This window comes from Heterodontus francisci, chromosome 15 (genome assembly GCF_036365525.1).
Source record: "Heterodontus francisci isolate sHetFra1 chromosome 15, sHetFra1.hap1, whole genome shotgun sequence".
Lineage (NCBI taxonomy): Eukaryota > Metazoa > Chordata > Chondrichthyes > Heterodontiformes > Heterodontidae > Heterodontus > Heterodontus francisci.
The window spans coordinates 64494038-64517329 of NC_090385.1; the positions used below are offsets into that span (position 1 = coordinate 64494038).

The 23292-nt window shown below is 44.1% G+C and overlaps 1 protein-coding gene across 1 annotated transcript in view; it reads left to right on the forward strand.

The window, feature by feature from the left end:
• Positions 1–23292, forward strand: part of LOC137377924 (ADP-ribosylation factor-like protein 13B) — a 37955-nt gene that overhangs the window by 11332 nt on the left and 3331 nt on the right. The window contains exons 4-7 of the mRNA XM_068047996.1: positions 1794–1899; positions 6365–6567; positions 15340–15454; positions 21875–22145. Of these exons, the coding sequence (XP_067904097.1) occupies positions 1794–1899; positions 6365–6567; positions 15340–15454; positions 21875–22145 (695 nt within the window). The remainder of the gene's footprint in view (positions 1–1793; positions 1900–6364; positions 6568–15339; positions 15455–21874; positions 22146–23292) is intronic.

A 23292-nucleotide genomic window follows, 5' to 3' on the forward strand; every position in this document is an offset into this window, starting at 1 on the left:
GCCCCAGCACATTGACTTCATGATTGCTTTGGCATATGGTAGCAAAGTGGCTATTTTACTGGACTAGTAATCTAGGCCAATGATCCAGATACAGAAGTTCAAATCCTCCACAGTAGCTGGGGAATTTAAATTCCATTAGCAATTAAAAAGCTAGTCTCAGTAATGGTGACACAAAACTAATGGATTGTTGTAAAAACTCATTTGGTTCACGAATCGCTTTTAGGGTAGGAATCTGCCATCCTTACCTGGTCTGGCCTACATGTGACTCCAGACCCACAGCAATGTGGTTAACTGCTCTCTGAAATGGCCTAGCAAGCCATTCAGTTGTATTCAAGAAGGTGTGACTTACCAGCACCTTCTCAAGGGCAACAGGATGGGCAATAAATTCTGACTGAGCCAATGATGCCCACATCCCATCAATGAATTAAAGAAAAATCAGGTTCCTTGTCCTCATTTTCAGATCACTTTACCTGACTGTTCTCTTCTATCTAGACCACTCCACATGCACCCTTCACTTCTCTCATTTTGGGTTACTATGCTCTAGCATTGGGGTCTTTGCTCTTTGTCACTCTGGAACTCCCTCTGAGAACCTTCCATCTTGCCAACTCCTTCCCTGCCTTCAAAAACTTACGAAAATCCTCTTTAACTATGCTTTATCCCAGGCCTCACTAAATTTGTCATTCTTCCTCACTTTTCCCTTCTGCTTAGCATCATAAAATACTTTAAGATGCCTCTGTATATGTGGGAAACACTATAGAAACATAAGTATTCTAGTTGTTGAAATCTAATGTAAAGAAAGTATACAGAACCTTATTCCAAGTTACATCTTTTCCCTGTTCAATTTTGGTGTAGAAGTGAAAGCTATACTGAGGTTGAGACTAAAGCAGATTGAGGTATACATTCAACTGGTCACCAATTTTAATGGAAAAAGCAAATACAAGAATAAAGAAGGAACTTTTCTTTACACACATGTCCACTTTTTGCTAAGATTAGCAAACTACAGGCCAAAATTGCTATTGTTAGGGCAGTGTAGAGGAAGCTTTATTTTGCATCTAATTTATGCTTTAGCTCACTTGGGAGTGTTTAATAAGACAGTATATAGGAAAATTTACTCTGCATCTGATCCATATATAATAGAAGAGACAAAATAGCAAATGCTTTCTTGTATATTTAACCCATAGTTTACGTAAAATAATTATCTTTGACCCTAATGCTGACTGTTAAAATGTAGAAGGATTTTCCATTTCCCACCGAAATCCCTCAATCTTGATAAACATGTAAATATAAATTGTTTAGGTTTCCTGCATGTAGTTTGCTTTTTGAAAACCCAGTTCTTTTGATGTGTCAAAGACATTCCATCTAAATGACAATAATCTGTGACAATCAGCTTGGTACAGGACCTTTTACCTAACGGCCTTGCAATTTGGACCAATAATCTGCCATCTAATTGGAAAGTTAACTATTATTCAATAGTGTGAGTTAGAACTGGTGATAATTCTGACAACTCATCCACTGTCAAACACAACACACCCTACTGCTGATTGTCCTCCCATACTGTGAGTGTACAGCATATGCAGCTTCTTATATGCATGTACTCAAGTTAACATTGTAATAGCAGTCACATGTGAATCAGCAAACTTTAATTTGAATGTACGAGCACAGTTTTGGTACAAGATTTATTTCTAATATGTAACAGGTACTGACAATCCATTTAAATACTCTGTCTCCTTAAATCTTCACATATCCATATGCTTTTCTCATACCAAGTGTTGCATCCTTTACTTTTTATTTAGACTTGCAAACAAGCAGGATAAAGCTGAAGCACTACCAGAGTTCGACATTATTGAGAAAATATCCCTGGGGAAACTGGCCAATGAAAATAAATCCATCTGCCACATTGTAAGTTTCATAAATTTTCTTTATTGCTGAGATTCTACTCATTTTACTATCAGCTTGCATCTTCCATTACTGTCTTCTCCAAAAACTTTAAGCTAGATTTTCCTTTGGATCACCCATTGGGTGCCCTTCAGGCACAACATATCTGAGGTGCATTACACCCATCAGATAAGGGGAAAACTCAAATTTATGCCCTGGGCCATTTAAATGGCCTGGCACATTCTGAGCACAAGTTTCCCCTTGGCTAGACATGGTGCTTGAAAGCAGGGCAGGAAACAGGAGTGCATCTGCTCACATAAGAGGCCATGAGTATTGGTTCCTTCTGGCTGCCCCAGCACCCCGGTGAACAACCAGTCTGCAGGCTTTCTGGTGCCAGCCCCATCACCAAGTTTATTTAGGTAATCGTCCATCAAGGTGTCTAATGGTCCTAGGAAGTATAAAGTGAGGCAGGAGGTCGGCTATGTCCCCTTCAGCTAATTCCAGTGCAGGTCTGCTGACATCATTTTAGGGAGTTTTAGGATATCCTAGAGCAGTGCAGTGGGGACAGGTATCTGTTGTGACGGGTCTCTACTTTCTACTAAGCATTCCCCAGGCATAATGCGGCACAGTGGCGCAGTGGTTAGCACTGCAGCCTCACAGCTCCAGGGACCCGGGTTCGATTCTGGGTACTGCCTGTGCGGAGTTTGCAATTTCTCCCTGTGTCTGCGTGGGTTTCCTCCGGGTGCTCCGGTTTCCTCCCACATGCCAAAGACTTGCAGGTTGATAGGTTAATTGGCCATTATAAATTGCCCCTAGTATAGGTAGGTAGTAGGGAAATATATAGGGACCGGTGGGGATATTATTGGAATATGGTATTCGTGTAGGATTAGTATAAATGGGTGGTTGATGGTCGGCACAGACTCGGTGGGCCGAAGGGCCTGTTTCAGTGCTGTATCTCTAAACTAAACTAATGAATAGAAAAACACACACATTCTTCTCCATTTGGGGAAGTCCAGGCACGAATATAGGAACATGCTGAGCTACCTTGCTGCTGGAGCTAATCTTTTACATATGACAATAAAATAATGTTAGGAGGCACAGTATCCACATGGAAACATCTTGCTTGTCTCTCTGTGGAGTACAGTCAGGAGGAAAAATATGGACAATAATAGAAGAATAAGCAATTTAATATCAGCAATCTGCAGTGGCCTGTTCAATATTGCCAGGATTGGGCAGCAAGCTCATTGATGCTTTGCTAACTGAACAGAATACAGTTTGTACAGGGCTGTTCCACAGTTCCACCAATTAGCATTATTCGGAGGCCCGAGGAGCTGGCAGCACAACTTTTATGGGTCTCACAGTGGAGGAATCAGCATTTTAGCACTCAACACCATGTCCACATGAAGTGGAAATAGACCCACACCACCCCCCCCCTCCCCCCCACAACTGTCGTGTGAAAGCCCTGAAGAATGTTGGCGTGGGTGAACCGGGAGTAAGAACTGGTCTGTAAGTGCTGCATCTTCATTTATTGGGCTCTACCGCCATGTTCCCGCCAAGCAGAGGCCCTCAAAATCATCCCCATCTTACACATTTATTGTAACAGAACATCTGTGACATTGCTCACTGACATAAGTTTTTAAAAACTGGAACTGAATACACATCGGCAGCTGACATCCGTGACTATCTCATGGGCCTTACCCCTCAATCAGATTAGACACAACCCTACATTTCCAACATTTGTTTTATTTTAATGCCTCACTGACCTCAGTGACAGATATCTGAGTCTACCTCAACATTAACACTTTTCTCCCCAAAATTTGATGGCTGCTAAGAACACAGGAAATACATTTCCACAAACTTCTCCTGATCCACTGCCATAATCTGAGCGAATGAATTGCAGAAACCCTGGAAAGTAGTGTAAATTTTGCTTAAGTCGTTTTCTGGGATTTCCACCACGAGGATTGCCAACCATCCAGGATTGCCCTGGAATCTCCAGGAATTATAGATTAATCGCCAAGACACTGTTGTGAACAACCCCAGAGAAACATCATGGGGGCAATAAAAAAAATACTGTTTCTTTCAAAAAAACATTGAACACTTTTGTTTACTGGTTATAAAACTTTGGGTTATGTGAAAAAAAATGCTGTTTGACTGACAGTCAAGAATTATCCAAATGGGTAATGAAGAATCTATTTGCTTTCCAATTGGCTTGGAAAGGCAGTGCACCATGAGTATGGACATGTTGGGCAACCAGTGGCAGGAGTGTGGGGGCAGGGTTGGTTGGAGGCAGGAGGTCATCTGATGCCACCTTCAGGAATATGCCCAATAAGAGTAAGCAACTCTATCCACAGTTGTTTCATCAAATTTACGAAGGACAATCAAGAGACCCCTGCAAGGACAGGACTGGACGAGGAGTCTCCAAATGCTGGCAATTCTCATGTACCCAGCTGGTGCATTCTGTGTAAATATACCACCCCCATTCTCCACCACATGAGTGGCAAGTTGCAATAGAAATTGTAGTCTGTGGGAGCAGGCGAATGCCCTAGATGTACCCCAAGTGATGTGTAGACTTTGGCAGGGTCAGCACCAGAGGTCCAGGGATGGGGGAGAGGAACATCCCAACACTTATGCCAGAACATCCACACATCATTCCTCTGATATTTAATCCCAAGATGTTCATATTTACAGCTGTATTATGTACAATAATGCACAGGATGCTGATAAATAGAGCTCTCCAGTGGTTGTGGAGTATGTGGTGAGTTATTTAACACGAACTGTTGTCCAGGATTGTTAACTCACAATTTTCTTGTGAATGTCCCTGGGCATAATCCTGACACAAAGCATGGGAAAAGGGATGAGGACCCTTTCAAGTTGCTCTGGAATTGTGATGGCTTCCCCTGAGAGGTCGTGTGAGCGATTGGAATGTCCAGAGCTGCAATAGGGCTGCCACTGAACCTGCCTTATTTTCATTTTCCATTATCAGTGGGTGTTCATATTGAGGGGCAGCTAAATAAATGGGCCTCAGGACCTGCAGCCTGCCTGTCTCTCTTTAGAGATTTGGAGAGGGACAAGCAGTAAACATTCAGGATTTGAAGAAATTCTCCCTTTTCTCACAATGGTATTGAGCAATAGATTGATACTGGAAGCTTTCTTGCTATTGTATTTGGTGGCCATTTCTGCTGCTGTTTCCTTTCCTGTTTCCAGGCCCTAGACCATACAGGGTATTGTCCTACAGTGCGGGCACATCAGGACCATACGAATGACCTAAACCTACCAATCCAGGAGTGTTCAGGTCTGGTCAGATTCAGGGAACACAGGAAGTACAGCCTTACTGTGTTATCATATGATATGGGCTAGATTAATTAGTAACTCACAGTGTACTGTTTTATATTTTTACCCTCACCCAAAAATGTTTCGTAGCATCTCACCAGAGAACTACTCCATATTGTCCACAACAATTTAGCTCCCATTTAAGATTACAAATTGCATCTCTTACTGTCTTTATTGCCTAAGGTGTGGTATGAATTGAATGTGTGTTCAAGAATGGTTATTGTTGTCCATTTATCAGGTTAGTCAATGTATCTCATCATCCTCTATTCTCTATACACAAAAAACTGGGAATGCAAAAATAACAAAAACACTAATAATAAAGAACCTCAAGGTTACTTTGAACTTCATAAGTTGTTCTTAAAAAAAACTTTTCCAATGCCAATATAATAAATCTTTCATTTTAAAATGACACTCCAGCTACCGTGATGCAGTTAGTACTGTACAAATCCAATCACTGAGGCAGAAAAACCATTCTCAGTGAATATCATGAAATGAATTATTTACAGTGTACATAACAACGTTTGCATTGACATGATTTATTGGTTATGTGACTTTTAGGACAATTCATGATTTTCTTACCTTCTTTCCCTCTAACCCCTTGTTTATCCATGTGCTCTTAGGATTGGATTTGGTTCACAATCTTTTCATTACAGCCATGGGCCAGAGGGAGTGAAACTGGTATTGCTACAAAGACTTCAGCCAAGTTTCAAATATACAGGATGTTCTGGTGGCATCCATGCTTGTGAACAGGGACATCTCATGTGTTTTTCATTCATTGTGCCATCTGGGAGAAAGATGCTCAGGGAGACCTCACAGAAAAATACCACTGAGGGCTATTCTTGTTAATAGTTTGTTTCATCAAGGCATTGGCAGAGTCTGAGGAAAAAACTAGCCACTGTAACAATGAATGATGCACAGGGCTGAGAAAGTGTAAGGCAGGATTTAAAAACCAGATTAGGAAGATAAAGAATAGGAAGTCAATTTTACAGGCAAAAGCTACAACTTAACACACAGGGAACTTCTTTCAATTATGGGTATAGCCTGTTTATGTCGTAAAACATGCAACAGCTTGGTGTTTGTTGGGTGAGCTCTCACCAACCGCATAACACTGTGCCGAAACATAATTATATGGATTTATAGTAATTGTAATTTTTTTAAGGAACCGTGCTCCGCTACTTTGGATTTTGCCGAAAAGAAACTAGACAAGACCATTCTGAAGGGGCTGCGTTGGCTCCTGCGTGCTATTGCCAAGGACTACACCAGTCTGTGCACACGACTGCACCATGATAGCATGGCACTAAAGAGAAAAGAACAAGAACTACCAGAGGGAGCACAGCCAATACACAGGATACAAGGAGACAGGTAAATATATTTGCGTTGGCTGTGGCTCAGTGGAAGGACTTGCACCTTCAAGGTTGTGAGTTCAGTTCTCACTCCAGAGACTTGAGCACATCATCTAGATTAACACTTTAGAGTCATAGAGTTATACAGCACAGAAACAGGCCCTTTGGCCCATCATGTCCGTGCTGGCCATCAAGCACCTAACTATTCTAATCCCATTTTCCAGCACTTGGCCCATAGCCTTGTATGCTATGGCATTTCAAGTGCTCATCTAAATACTTCTTAAATGTTATGAGGGTTCCTGCCTCTAAAACACCTCTTCAAGCAGTGCGCTCCAGATTCCAACCATCTATGGATTTTCTCAAATCCCCTCTAAACCTCCTGCACCTTACCTTAAATCTATGGCCCCTGGTTATTGACCACTCTGCTAAGGGAAAAAGTTTCTTCCTATCTAACCTATCAATGCCCCTCATAATATTGTATACCTCAATCATATCTCCCCTCAGCCTCCTCTGCTTTAAGGAAAACAACCCTAGCCTTTTCAGTCTCTCTTCATAGCTGAAATGCTCCAGCCCAGGCAACATCTTGGTGAATCTCCTCTGCACCCTCTCCAGTGCAATCACATCCTTCCTATAGTGTGGTGACCAGAACTGTAAATAGTACTCCAGCTGTGGCCTAGCTAGCGTTTTATACAGCTCCACCATAACCTCCCTGCTCTTATATTCTATGCCTCAACTAATAAAGGCAAGTATCCCATATGCTTTCCTAACCACGTTATCTACCTGTGCTGCTGCCTTAGTGATCTATGGACAAGTACACCAAGGTCCCCCGACCCTCCTGTACTTCCTAGGGTCCTACCATATATTGTATAGTCCCTTGCCTTGTTAGTCCTCCCAAAATGCATCACCTCACACTTCTCAGGATTAAATTCCATTTGCCACTGCTGTGCCCATCTTATCAGCCCATCTATATCGATCTGTAATCTAAGGCTTTCCTCCTCACTATTTACGACACCACCAATTTTCATGTCATCTGCGAACTGACTGATCATACCTCCTATATTCACGTCTAAATAATTAATGTACACTAGAAACAGCAAGGGTCTCAGCACAAATCCCTGCAGTACGCAACTGGTCACAGGCTTCCACTCGCAAAAACAACCCTCGACCAATACCCTCTGCCTCCTGCCACGAAGCCAATTTTGGATCCAATTTGCCAAATTGCCCGGGATCCCATGGGCTCTTACCTTCTTAACCAATCTCCCATGTGGGACCTTATCAAAAGCCTTACTGAAGTCCATATAGACTACATCAATTGCTTCACCCTCATCTACACATTTCGTCACCACCTCAAAAAATTCAATCAAGTTAGTCAGACACGATCTCCCCCTGACAAAGCCATGCTGACTATCCTTGATTAATCCCTGCCTCTCCAAGTGGAGATTAGTCTGTCCCTCAGAATTTTTCCAATTTTTTCCCAACCACTGATGTTAGACTCACCAGCCTGTAATTACCTGGTTTATCCCTGCTACCCTTCTTGAATAATGGTACCACATTCGCTGTCCTCCAATCCTCTCGTACCTCTCCTGTGGCCAGAGAGGATTTGAAAATTTGTGTCAGAACCCCTGCAATCTCCTCCCTTGCCTCACATAACAGCCTGGGATACATCTCATCTGGGCCTGGGGATTTATTCACTTTGAAGCCCACTAAAACAGCTAATACTTCCTCCCTTTCAATGCTAATATGCTCAAGTATATCACAATCCCCCTCCCTGATTCCTACACCTACATCGTCCTTCTCCATAGTGAACACAGATGAAAAGTAATCATTTAAAACCTCACCTATGTCCTCCGGCTCCACACACAAATTGCCACTTTGGTCCCTAATGGGCCCTACTCTTTCCCTGGTTATCCTCTTTCCCTTAATATACTTATAAAACACCTTAGGATTTTCCTTTATCTTGCCCACCAGTGTTTTTTTATGTCCCCTCTTCGCTCTCCTAATTACAGAGTTATGGTCACTATCCCCAAAATGTTCCCCCACTGACACTTCTACCATTTGTTCAGTTTCATTCCCTAGGATTAGCCCCTTCTCTTGTAGGACTATCTGCGTACTGGCTCAAAAAGCTCTCCTGTATGAATTTTAAGAATTCCACCCCCTTTAAGCCTTTTGCACTGACTATCCCAGTTGATATAGGGGAAGTTGAAATCCCCTACTATTATTACCCTATTATTTTTACAGCTCTCTGAGATTTGCCTGCATATCTCCTCCTCTATCTCTCCCTGACTTTTTGGAGGCCTGTAGTACACACCCAGCCAAGTGATTGTCCCCTTTTTGTTTTTAAGTTCTAGCCAAATGGCCTCATTTGAGGAACCTTCTAAGATATCATCCCTGACTCCTTGATCAACAGTGCAATGCCACCTCTTCTTTTACCCCCTCCCCTGTCATGCCTGAAGATTCTATACCCTGGAATATTGAGCTGCCAGTCCTGCCCCTCCCTCAACCATGTCTCTGTGATAACAATATCATAATGCCATGTGCTAATCAATGCCCTCAATTTATCTTCCTTACTACACTGTGGGCAGCACAGTGGCGCAGTGGTTAGCACCGCAGCCTCACAGCTCTAGTGGCCTGAGTTCAGTTCTGGGTACTGCCTGTGTGGAGTTTGCAAGTTCTTCCTGTGACCGCGTGGGTTTCCACCGGGTGCTCCGGTTTCCTCCCACAGCCAAAGACTTGCAGGTTGATAGGTAACTTGGCCATTGTAAATTGCCCCTAGTGTAGGTAGGTGGTAGGAGAATTGTGGGGATGTGGTAGGGAATATGGGATTAATGTAGGATTAGTATAAATGGGACGTTGTTGGTCGGCACAGACTCTGTGGGCCGAAGGGCCTGTTTCAGTGCTGTATCTATAAATAAAAAAATTAGTAAGACTCCTTGCATTAAAATAGATGCAATCCAGCCTTGCATTTTTCACTTGTGCCTTAACAGGCCTATATTTGCCCTGCCTTCCAGACTGACTCAGTTTTTCTTCTATATTTGACTGTGCCTCACCCCCTACTGTACCTCCACTCTGTATCCCATCCCCCTGCCAAATTAGTTTAAAACCCCCCAACAGCACTAGCAAACCTCCCAGCAAGGATTTTGGTCCCATTCCGGTTCAGGTGCAACCCGTCCAACTTGTACAGGTCCCACCTTTGCCAGAAACAGACCCAGTGATCCAGGAAACTAAAGCCTTCCCTCCTGCACCATTTCCTCAGCCATGCATTCATCTGCTCTATCCTCCTATTCCTATACTCACTCGCACGTGGCACTGGGAGTAATCCAGAGATTACAACCTTTGAGGTCCTGCTTTTTAATCTGCTACTTAGCTCCCTAAATTCTTGTTGCAGGACCTCATCCCTCTTTCTACCTATGTCGTTGGTACCGATGTGTACCCCGACCTCTGACTGTTCACCCTCCCCTTCAGAATGTCCTGCAGCCGTTCCCTGACATCCTTGACCCTAGCTCCAGGGAGGCAACATACCATCCTGGAGTCTTGTTTGCAGCCAAAGAAATGCCTATCTGTTCCCCTTACGATTGAATCCCCTATCTGTATGGCTCTCCTACTCTTTTTCATCCCCTCCTGAGCAGCAGAGCCATCCGTGGTGCCACGAACTTAGCTGTTGCTGCTTTCCCCTGGGAGGCCATGCCCCCCAATAGTATCCAAAGCGGTATATCTGTTTGAGAGAGGACATGACCACAGGGGACCCCTGCACTACCTGCCTGCGCCTACTACTCTGCCTAATGGTCACCCATCCCTTTTCTGCCTCTGCAGTCATTACCTGCGGTGTGACCACCTCGCTAACCACGCTATCCATGACATCCTCAGCATCGCGGATGCTCCACAGTGAATCCATCCACAGCTCCAGCTGCGCAATGCAGTCAGCTAGTAGCTGTAGCTGGACACACTTCCTGCACACATGGTCGCCAGGGACACTGGAAGTGTCCCTGATTTCCCACATAGTACAGGAGGAGCATGCCACGGGGCTGAGCTCTCCTGCCATGACCTAGGCTTAGAATAAGCGCCTTGGTTACTCCCTTTAATTTTGAGTACTAATTACGATAGGGACCTTATTCTACTCCAAACACTACCTACTACAATCTAGATTCTCTACCTTTATTTTTACTTCAGCTATTGAAAGTAGTAAAAAAGGGTAGAAATACTCGTCTGTTCCTACTTACCAATCAGCTGCCTTCCCTTGCAACATGTCACTTTACTGCAGTATTGAGGGAGTGCTGCACTGTTGGAGTTGCGGTCTTTTGGATGTGATGTTAAAATGATAGATATAAATCATTCCATGACATTATTCAAAGAAGAGTGGGGGAGTTCTTCCAGTGTCTTGGCCAACATTTATCTGTCAACCAACATCTGGAAAAAAACCTTCACATCATTGGCCATTTGTTTCATTTTTATTTGTGGAAGATATTTGAAAAAAGCCATTAAAATTGTGACTGTGACCAAGACTCTCCTTGTCCTCCTCATCATTCCATATTGTAGCATACATTGATCAGTCCATTATCCACTGGCACCTCCTCTGTGCCCACTCCAAAGGTTGGAGAAAGTTCTAGCTCATCCATGATGTAATGATGGTTCAGCAATTTGACAGCACAGTGGTGGCTAAGGAATTCAAGGTGGTGGCAGAGGATGCTCGCTGGCTGGCATCAGAATAACTGTGTAAGTTACAACCATGTCTACAGATAATATTGCTAAGAGGAAACACATTTATAAGGAAAAAGAGGGGCTCAAACATGGAATCCTGAGGTCCTCCGAAGGTAACTTCATGGGGGCAGAAGGAGAAGTCATTGCTAGGAATATGTTACCTATGTTGGTGTGGAATCAAGCAAGGATGGTTTCACAGTAGTGGGCACAGAGGGAGGTGCCAGTAGATGATGGACTGATCAATGTGTTCACAACATCGGAGACAATGATGAGAACAAGGAAGGATAATGCATCTCGGTGACAGTTTCTGCGGATGCCCAGCACCGTCTTGGTGCTATGGGTGGAAAGCCGACTGAAGGGATTCGAAGAGGGGTAAAAATTACGTGTTCAAGGAGCTTAGAGAGCAAAAGGGGGTGAGAAAGGCGGCAATAATTGGCAAGGTTGAGAGTGGACATTTTGAAGGCCAAGGTGATAATGGTAGTTTTGAAGGAGAAAGCAAGAGTTTCTCTGCAAACTTTACTATTAATGAAAAATACACACTGGAGAGGAGTAGACATTGAGTGTTGTGTTACCGTATTTGCCAGATCATAAGACACACTGGACCGTAAGACACACCAGGATTTTAAAAGGAAATATTTAAGAAATACTGGGATGTAACCTTTGGACCATAAGACGCACAGCAATTTTAGGCAACTTTTTTCCCAGAGAAGAGTGCATCTTATGGTCCAGCATATACAACAGTTCTTTAAAACTCATAACTATCTTCATCTTTTTAAGATAATTAAAGCTGGGAAAAGACAACAAACTGCAGATTCTGTTCTGGTCAATGCTCTTCCTAGACAGAGTGGTTATACAGCCCCATCTAGTGGTCAATTTTCTATAAACAGGTCTCATGTCACTGAGTGACAGTTAAGAAAATGGATAAAAGATTGCCGAAAGGCTCAGTAAGTCCTTCATTAGGATGGATAACAAGTTTTTGCCTTGTGTTAAATTAATGACCAGTAATGAGAGTAATCCTGGGCCCTGACAATATTCCGGCAATAGTACTGAAGACCTGTGCTCCAAAACTTGCCGCACCCCTAGCCAAGCTGTTCTAGTACAGCTACAACACTGGCATCTACCTGGCAATGTGGAAAATTGCCCAGGTATGTCCTGTACACAAAAAGCAGGACAAATCCAACCCAGCCAATTACCGCCCCATCAGTCTACTCTCAATCATCAGTAAAGTGATGGAAGGTGTCATCGACACTGCTATCAAGTGGCACTTGCTCAGCAATAACCTGCTCAGTGATGCTCAGTTTGGGATCTGCCAGGGACACTCAGTTCCTGACCTCATTACAGCCTTGGTTCAAACATGGACAAAAGAGCTGAACTCCATAGGTGAGGCGAGAGTGACTGCACTTGACATCAAGGCAGTATTTGACCGAGTATGGCATCAAGGTGCCCTAGCAAAACTGAAGTCAATGGGAATCAGGGGAAAACTCTTCGCTGGTTGGAGTCATACCTAGCGCAAAGGAAGATGGTTGTGGTTGTTGGAGGTCAATCATCTGAGCTCCAGGACATCACTGCAGGAGTTCCTCAGGGTAGTGTCCTAGGCCCAACCATCCTCAGCTGCTTCATCAATGACCTTCCTTCAATCATAAGGTCAGAAGTGGGGATGCTCTCTGATGATTGCACAATGTTCAGCACCATTTGTAACTCCTCAGATACTGAAACAGTCCGTGTAGAAATGCAGCAAGACCTGGACAATATCCAGGCTTGGGCTGATAAGTGGCAAGTAACATTCGTGCCACACAAGTGCCAGGCAATGACCACCTCCAATAAGAGAGAGTCTAACCATCTCCCCTTGACATTCAATGGCATTACGATCACTGAATCCCCCACTATCAACATCCTAGGGGCTACCATTGACCAGAAACTGAACTGGAGTAGCCAAATAAATACCGTGGCTACAAGAGCAGGTCAGAGACTAGGAGTCCTGCGGCAAGTAACTCACCTCCTGACCCCCCAAAGCCTGTCCACCATCTACAAGGCACAAGTCAGGCGTTTGAATGAATACTCTCCACTTGCCTGGATGGGTGCAGCTCCAACAACACTCAAGAAGCTCGACACCATCCAGGACAAAGCAGCCCACTTGATTGACACACCGTCCACAAACATTCACGCCCTCCACTACTGACGCACAGTGGCAGCAGTGTGTACCATCTACAAGATGCACTGCAGCAACGCACCAAGGCTCATTAGACAGCACCTTCCAACCCCGCGACCTTTACCAACTAGGAAGACAAGGGCAGCAAATGCATGGAAACGCCACCACCTGCAAGTTCCCCTCCAAGTCACACACCATCTGACTTGGAACTATATCACCATTCCTTCACTGTTGCTGGGTCAAAAATCTGGAACTCCCTTCCTAACAGCACTGTGGGTGTCCCTACACCACATGGACTGCAGCGGTTCAAGAAAGCTGCTCACCACCACCTTTTCAAGGGCAATTAGGGATGGGCAATAAATGCTGGCCAAGCCAGCGCAGCCCACATCGCATGAATGAATCAAAAAAAAGTCTGACTATTGTCTTGAATTTGCTTTTATAGGAATGTCAGTCCTATAGTGTGCAGTAAAAACCTTGGGTAATGGGGGTATTATTAGCAAAAGTATATGCGTATTAACTTAATGTGACTCAAAAGTACGGATTTTAAGAATCGAGGATGACTTTATCTTTCTCGTTCCCATTTTCTAAACTTCTTGCATAAAGCCTTTTCCCTAGATTGATCGCTCCTAGTCCAAAAAAATCCTCGTTTGTAAGCTGCCACTAGGAGATGTATAGAAAGACCTTTGAAAGCGTGACAACAATTTTTCCTCTGCCCCTGTGGAGAAATAGCTGTTCATTAATTGACACTTCACTGCAGTAACAGCAGATGAAATGAGAAGTTCTGAAAAGAGGGGGGAATTTTATGCTCTTCTCCTTGGGGAATTTGGAGGCAGGGGGGAACATTTAATCAGATGGGATGGTGGCTTTGGGATAGGAGCACCGCCACCTACCCGCCTCCACCCCAATTAAGTCCGTGGCATAAAGGCGCAGGGATGGCCTTCCTGCCCTGCTACTCACCCTTGAGTGAGCAATTAATGCCCAATTAAGGGCCTCATCCCACCACCATCGGTATTAACCAAGCCTGTTGCCACACAGGGAGCACGATAAGCAAACCCATGTAGTTTGTTTGCCGGCTGCAGGGCTGGGTAGGTGAGGGGGTGGGGGGAGGTCCCTTGTTAAAAGGCATTTAGTGCATGATCGAGGGACCTGGCGTCAGGAAAGGGTGGCCCACTAAGATAACAACAGTGCAACAGTAGGGGTGCTATTATGGACCTCAGTGTCCCTGTGTTGCTTTAATGGGGAAAGGGTTCCGTTGAAATGACATTATGGAAAATAGACCAATGATATTCATTTTCAAGTTTCACACATGAAGTAGGCCACTTGAGGTATTGGAGTAGCACAGGAATCCATGAGATCATCCTGAATATCAGTTGTTACATTGAGAGGAGGAGAGAAAATTGGGAGGAAAGCAAAGAAACTTGTTTCTCTTGTATAAAGTAGCTATAGAAAGGGCTGTATTTAGCATGTACACAATGATCGTCCCAGTGAACTAAGCTGAGAGTTCCAGTCTCTAATTTCTGGGTTGACATCCAGCAGGCTGCTTGTGTCTGATGGGAGTAGAGTAGCAACCCAACTCCTCCTACCACCCGCCATTCCCCATCATTGTATCTAGTCCATCCTCCTGGTAGAGGATTGTGAGTCAAGCTAATGACCCGTCCAAATAAAAAAGGGTCTTCTTTATGAAACAACCCTGAGCACTACCTACTAGATGGAAAAGCAGTGGAAGAAATAGTTTGCCTTCTTGCTGCTTTGGTGTGGAAGAGAAAGGCAGAAGAAGAGACTATCACGTGATTTTACCTTGGGGCAGCCTTTTAATTGTGCAGAGATATTTTGCATAAGAACTTAATATGGTACCTAATTCAGGATACTTGTCAGCTTGGGTTATGCTCCTGGCTTTGAGGAACATTCTGCAGAATATCCAATAAGACACTGACATTTCTTTCACAGGAAAAGACAGACCAGAGTTGGATTGGAGAAGAACAAACATCTCAAAGACCTTGAAGCCACACCTCATACAAAGATCAACCCTTTGAAGCCGATAAATAATGCCATCAATGCTCAGGTATGAAGATAAAGGCAGATTACTAGCTAACAGCTGCACTGTGAGGTTAGGTTTTTCATGTAGCATGTTGGTTGCTATGTTAATGTGATGGTCATGCAAAATTCCTTTGTGTACCATCTTAATGCAATTGTTAACCAGTTTGTATAGAATCTACAGCACAGAAACAACAACTTGCATTTCTATAGCAGCTTTAATGTAGTAAAATGTCCCGAAATGCTTCACAACAACACCAACTTATATTTATACAGTGCCTTTAGGTAATACAACATCCCAAGGCGCTTCACAGGAGTGTTATTAAACAAAATTTAACACCGAGCCACAAAAGGAGGTATTAGGGCAGTTGACCAAAAGCTTGGTCATAGAGGTGACTTTTAAGGAGCAGGGAAAAGTAGAGAGGTTGAGAAGTTTAGGGGCGGAATTCCAGGCCATGGAGGTGATTTGAAAATGAGGATGCTAAACTAGGCACCAATGTGTTGTGTGATTGCCTTTAAGAGTAATGTACCTTTAAGATCTTAGTATTCTAATGAGCCAAGTACCAGGATGTAGTCATGTGATTACATGCCGGTCTCACTCTGCTACTGTAACAACAAGAGGCAAGTTCTGTAATAGTTAGCTCTGTGCTGTATATATTAGTTAGCTGTTTAATAAACCTGTTCGAGATCTTCAAACAACCTGAGCTCTACGCATCTCATTTATGTTGGATCAGACAACAGAAATAGCTTCTCATTACATGATGGCAGCAGTGGGATAAAAAGCTTTGCACTGCATGGTGGCAGCTGTAGTGAGAAGAAAAAGCTCCCATTTTGAAGAAAACAGGTGAACAGCTTTTAAAAACTACAGCCCTACAGCTGGAAGAGAGAAAGTTAAAGAAAAATACTGGCCCAAACAGGGAAGGAAGAAAACACTTACCTCATGCTGTAGAAGACAGAGCTGAACGACAGGCTGCAAGGAAATAGGGTGAGTCATTCTGTCAACAGGCGAGGGATACTGCTTTAAAAAAAAGCTTTGAAGTCCTTCAGCAGATTGATTTCTTTTTTCAAAAAGCTCTGAAGTGCCTAAAAATCAATCCTTTTTCAAGGCCTCTGTTAAAAAAAATGGAGAAGACATGACTCCCCTCCCAGGCTGAACAGTGGTCCACGCCATTACAGGAGGCGCCCGACAGTGAAAAGAACGGGAATGTTCCATTCACACAGCTCACAGCTGAAGCTATAAAATGAAACCCTATTAAATCACTTAAGCATGAAGGACTTTCATTCACTCAGCCTGAATTTTAAAAAAACTCATAAAACCACTCAAGCATTAAGAATTGCCTCTGGAACAACTGTATAAACAAACCCTAGTTTAAAAAGAGCACTTGAAATACCCGTTGCACAGCTGTGTAAACAAAAACAGGCTTGGTGCTGGTAGCAAGGCAAACAGACAAGCTGGGGCTGTCAATCATATCAGCCAATAGAGTTTCTTAAAGAGGAAACAAGTACAGAGTCTTAAAGCACGTTCTTAAAGCAAGTTTTAGATTAGATTAGAGATACAGCACTGAAACAGGCCCTTCGGCCCACCGAGTCTGTGCCGAACATCAACCACCCATTTATACTAATCCTACACTAATCCCATATTTCTACCAAACATCCCCACCTGTCCCTATATTTCCCTACCACCTACCTATACTAGGGACAATTTTTATAATGGCCAATTTACCTACCAACCTGCAAGCTGTGAGGCTGCGGTGCTAACCACTGCGCCACTGTGCCACCCAATAGGTCAAAAAGAGCAAGCAAGCTGTGTGGTAAGTGCGGTCTGTCCCACTCACGGCGAAACTGCCCTGCATTTCGAGACCTGTGCAAGGCATGCGGTGTAAAAGGACACTGGGCGTGCCTATGCAGGAATTCTGGCTCCTAAGTTGCAGCCAGAAGCCATGGTGGGACACGAGCCAACAGAAGACAGGTGCAGCAGCACTGCAACAGCAGCAAGGAAAGCGCCAGAGACATGCACAATCACAAGCCGATACATGAGGTCTACAGCAAAACAGATCTCAGACAAGACCCAGAGAGAAAAAAGTCTCAGTCAGAAGACGAGCAAGCATTCCACATTGTGACCCTGACACATCATGTTGATGAAGTCAAGCAACTGGAAGCTTTCACCACTATCAACATCATATGCCCAAAGAAAGTTGGCAAACATACACTCAAGGTCAAGATTGACACTGGTGCTAGTGAAAATATCCTACCAGTCCGAATCTTCAAAGATAGGTATCGGAGTCATTGGAAGTCTATGGTACAAATGACAACTGTCAAACTATCTGTATACAACGGGTCACCCATCCCTTGTAGCCACGGTAACACATTAACAATGCAATGCAGATATGGCAAGTCGGCTTGGAAACCACAAACGTTCTACCTAGGAGACACGAACGGACCAGCAGTGACAGGACTACCAGCGAGTAAGAATCTCAGCATTATAACTACTCATGAGATCATTGCCAAGGGGAAATCTCCAAGAACTGAACCTGCTCACAGACTCTGACCAGCATCAAATGGAAACCCAGTAACAGCACAACTATGCTATGCCTTCACTTCTGCTTTCTAGCGAACCGTCAGCACCACAATGAGCCAGAATGGACAGGTATCTCCATGAGACCAAGTACTCATCCCCCAACAAGTCCTCGATTTTGAGCCCCAAACCTTCAGACAGGGAGGATGAGGAGAGGCAAAGGACACACAATGTCCTGAAGAGGCAGAGGAGGAATGAGTTGAAGCAATATCTATTGGCTCTTCGAGTTGCAGTGCTGGAACTTTCCAAGAATGACGAGACCCCAAAAGTGGTCATCTTGAGAAAAGTATCAGAGTATGTTAGCAGGCTGAAGGCAGAGAAACAGAAACTGAATGCAGAGAGGGAGAAACTGCATAAAGATCAGCAACAGATGAGACGCAAAGTCCCCGAGCAAGAGTTGTCAAAGGTGAGAAGAGAGTGACTGCCCTTGACGTCAAGGCAGCATTTGACCGAGTATGGCATTAAGGAGCCCTAGCAAAACTGAAGTCAATGGGAATCAGGGGGAAAACCCTCTGCTGGTTGGAGTCATACCTAGCACAACGGAAGATGGTTGTGGTTGTTGGAGGTCAATCATCTGAGCTCCAGGACATCAGTGCAGGAGTTCCTCAGGGTAGTATCCTAGGCCCAATCATCTTCAGCTGCTTCATTAATGACCTTCCTTCAATCATAAGGTCAGAAGTGGGGATGTTTGCTGATGATTGCACAATGTTCAGCACCATTTGTGACTCCTCAGATACTGAAGCAGTCCATGTAGAAATGCAGCATGACTTGGACAATATCCAGGCTTGGGCTGATAAGTGGCAAGTAACATTCGCGCCACACAAGTGCCAGGCAATACCATCTCCAATAAGAGAGAATCTAACCATCTCCCCTTGACATTCAATGGCATTACAATCGCTGAATCCCCCACTATCAACATTCTAGGGGCTACCATTGACCAGAAACTGAACTGGAGTAGCCATATAAATACCGTGGCTACAAGAGCAGGTTAGAGGCTAGGAATCCCGCGGCGAGTAACTCACCTCCTGACTCCCCAAAGCCTGTCCACCATCTACAAGGCACAAGTCAGGAGTGTGAATGAATACTCTCCACTTGCCTGGATGGGTGCAGCTCCAACAACACTCAAGAAGCTCAACACCATCCAGGACAAAGCAGCCCGCTTGATTGGCACCCCATCTACAAACATTCACTCCCTCCACCACCGATGCACAGTGGCAGCAGTGTGTACCATCTACAAGATGCACTGCAGAAACACACCAAGGCTCCTTAGACAGCACCTTCCAAACCCGCGACCTCTACCAACATGAAGGACAAGGGCAGCAAATGTATGGGAACACCACCACCTGCAAGTTCCCCTCCAAGTCACACACCATCCTGACTTGGAACTATATCGCCGTTCCTTCACTGTCGCTGGGTCAAAATCCTGGAACTCCCTTCCTAACAGCACTGTGGGTGTACCTACCCCACATGGACTGCAGCGGTTCAAGAAGGCAGCTCACCACCACCTTCTCAAGGGCAATTAGGGATGGGCAATAAATGCTGGCCTAGCCAGTGACGCCCACATCCCATGAATTAATTTTTAAAAACCAAGAGGACCAACGGACTTTTGAGCCTCTATTCTTGTAAATTTCATAATCTCTAGTCATGTGTTAATAATTTTGATATTTAAATGTATGTACTTTTTACTTTTAGCATATGAGACTTATCTTTGGACAGAAGAGGGATGTTGTGTGATTGCCTTTAGGAGTAATGTACCTTTAAGATATTAGTATGCGAATGAACCAAGTACCAGGACATAGTCATGTGACTACATGCCTGACTCACTCTGCTACTGTAACAACAAGAGGCAAGTTCTGTAATAGTTAGCTCTGTGCTGTATGTATTAGTTAGCTGTTCAATAAACCTATTTGAGATCTTCAAACAACCTGAACTCCACACATCTCTTTCTTTATGTTGCATCAGACAACATAAAAAGCTTCTCATCGCAAATGTAGGTCAGCAAGCAAGGGGTGATGGGTAAACGGGACTTGGTGCACGTTAGGATCTGGGCAGCGAAGATTTGGATGGCCTTAAGTTTATGGACGGTGGAAGATGGGAAGCTAGCCAGGAGTGCGTTGGAATAGTCAAGTCTGGAGGTAACAAAGGCATGGATGAGGGTTTCTGCAGCAGATGAGCTGAAGCTGGGGTGGACTCGGTCAGTGTTACGGAGGTGGAAATAGGCAGTCTTGGTGATTGCGGTTCTGGTCAGAAGATCATCTCTGAGACAACAATGGTACTAAGGTTATGGAGAATCTGGTTCAAGCTCAGACAGTTGTAAGGGAGAGGGACGGAGTTGGTGGCTAGGGAACAAAGTTTGTGGCAGGGACTGAAGACAATGGCTTCTGTTTTCCCAATATTTAGTTGGAGGAATAAAAACAGAAAGTGCTGGAAATACTCAGCAGGTCAGGCAGTATCTGTGGAGAGAGAAACAGAGTTAACATTTCAGATCTTGTTACCTTTTATCAGAACTGGCAAAGACTAGAAAATAATTAGGTTTTAAGCAAGTGAAGGGGGTGGGGGGGGGGGAATGGTGGGGAAGAGATCAAAAGGGAGGTGTGTGATAGGGCAGAAGGCAGGAGAGATTAAATAACAAAGCTGTCCTGGGACAAAGGCAAAAAGTTTCTTTCACCACAAGCGTTAACACGCTCAAACACAATCATAGAATCATAGGCTGGGATTTTACAGGCACCCCTTGAGGCAGGGCTGGAGGCAGGAGGCATATGACAGCCTTCCCACCCAGAGATCAATTGAGCCCCTCAGCAGCCTATTGAGGGCCGATTAAGGGCCTCTACCCGCTACCGCTGCGATCTTACCAGCAGTGGGAATGTGGGGGGGGGCCTTGTAAAAGAGCAGGGGGACAGTGGGACTAATTGGATAGCACAGACACTATAGGCTGAATGGCCTCCTTCCTGTGCTGTATGATTCAATGATATTTATCAATGAGGATTCCTTACATAAGTTACCCAGTTGCATGCTCGTATACTGGGGTTTCAGCTTTACTCTTGTGCTTCCATCAGTGTGTTGAAAGGAGGTGCTGAGTGGAAAGCAAGTGCTTTGCTTTGGGAAAGGAGGAAAATCAATAGAGCAAGATCCCAGTCTCACAGTTCTTTTAGCAGACAGTTAAGATGACAATGGGATTAAGGATGGGAGCAGGCTGCTCATCCATTACAACAGCTAACCTATGTTATGTGATACAGGGGGACCTTAAATAGTGAGAAAGTGTAAAATTTGCCAAAAATTAAAACAGACGGATTTTTATAACTTTGTCATGTGAGGTTTTTGTTTTCACTTCAGTGATGGTAATATTTTGACCAGCCCCTTTAATGATAAATTGAATGCATGGTGTACATGATGATGCCACCCACATTAAAGGCCTGCTCGGGTCTGCAAATGAAACCCCACCTGAGCCCGACAGAACCACATCCGACCCTAGCCCGACCCGGCCCAAGTCCTTTGATTTTTTTCCTGTGCCCGACCCGACCTGACCTGACCACCGGAATAAAGTTGATTATATTGAAGCAGTTGTGCTCTAACTTGGATGGAATCGCTCACTGCAGACTAGTGCGGAGTATTTCCCCCCTTGAAGTCCTGGCTGTCACTGTGTCCAACACGGCCCGACCCGAGCCCGAATGCCGGACCCGGAAGAGCGACCCAACCCAATCCGAACCCGACACATGTCGTCAGGTCCCGTCGAGTTCGGGTCGGGTAGCCATGTTCTAACCCACACTCAGCACTCAGTTGTACACTAAGAGGGACATATTCCACTGCCACAGTGAATGTGCATCACATTGTGAAGTTGTAATTCTAAATAATTCTCCATTTTTATTGTAATAGAATGAAGAAAAAATAAAGAACATATTTGTAACTAAGAAGAGAAAGAAGAAACTCAGGTTTGGTGGAAGCAGTCTGAGCTTGGCTGGAACCAGGAGGCTGCCTGGTGGCAGCAATTCCCCTTCAGACATGAGCAACAATACACTTGTATCCTATAAAGGGAGGAGTAAGCGAGGTGATGAAAGTTCCCCACGTCTTACTCAGCTGGACAATTCTCACCAAGCAGAAAAGAACACATTGATGCCAGGCTCTCTGAACACAGAAGCTATCACAGGTAATAATAGCACCTGCTGCTTGCTGTACACTTGAAATCTAGTCAAAAAGATCTTTTATAAAACAGGAAGAATATGAGTCTCCCTCTGTTATGTGAAATCCAATGCAATAGTACTGGGTTTGCTACATTAAAATTTTATTAAATTGGATCGAACTGGGAGAAGCTTGGTCCTTAGAAATTTTGTACAATGGGAGGGACAGGGGGGTGGTTTGCTCCTTTGGAATTTTCCAGAATGAACAGTTTCTTAATCAGTTGGAAAGACTTGTTTTTATACTGAACTTTATGATGTCTCTCAGAAGTATTTTGAACTGGACTGTTATGTAGGCAAATACGGAGACAGCCATTTTGTACTCAGCAAGATCCTGCAAACAACATTGCAATGAATGACCAGTAAATCTGTTTTTGCAGGTGTTGGTTAAGGGAAGACTCTTTTTCCAAGATACAAAAAGAATTCACTGCTCTTCTTTAAATAGTGCAATGGGATCGTTAACATTTTCAGCCAAGTTGTTTCAACTCACTGTTGACTCACTGGATTTATGGAATCATTTTCTGTATAGCCCTCAATTCTGTATGTTGCTACATTTAATTTGAAGATCACTTCCATTTCTTTATACCTTTAACCTTCACCTAAATGGAGTCTTTTTTAAATTCTCATCTGAACAATGCAGTACTTAACAGTATTGCCCTGAGTGTCAGACTAGATTATGCACTTAAGTCCTAGAATGGAGATACAAATGCTACCCACTGGGCTGACATATGTCAAATACATTAAATCAGGTATGCACTTGCCTGGTGCAATCTATATTCAATTCATAGAGTGGTTGTAATCAGTACAAAATGAACCTCCTCTGCATTGTTGCTGTACACCAGAGGGTGTCCTCATTAGTGAGAGAGTTCATAATAGCTACCAACCTTGATACCAACTTGTCTAAATAGAATCTCTAGTTTTTATTTTCCTTGCTTAGAAATATAAACAAGGCCCTAATCCATGTCACAAATGACATCCACTTGTGCACTATCCCTTTCATCCTTCTTACTCTCTCTGAAGCCTTTGACACAGTTGACCACACCAGCCTCCTCTAATGCCGCTCCTCTGTTGATCAGTTGAGTAGGACAGCCCTCGTCTGGTTCCACTCTTATCTATCTA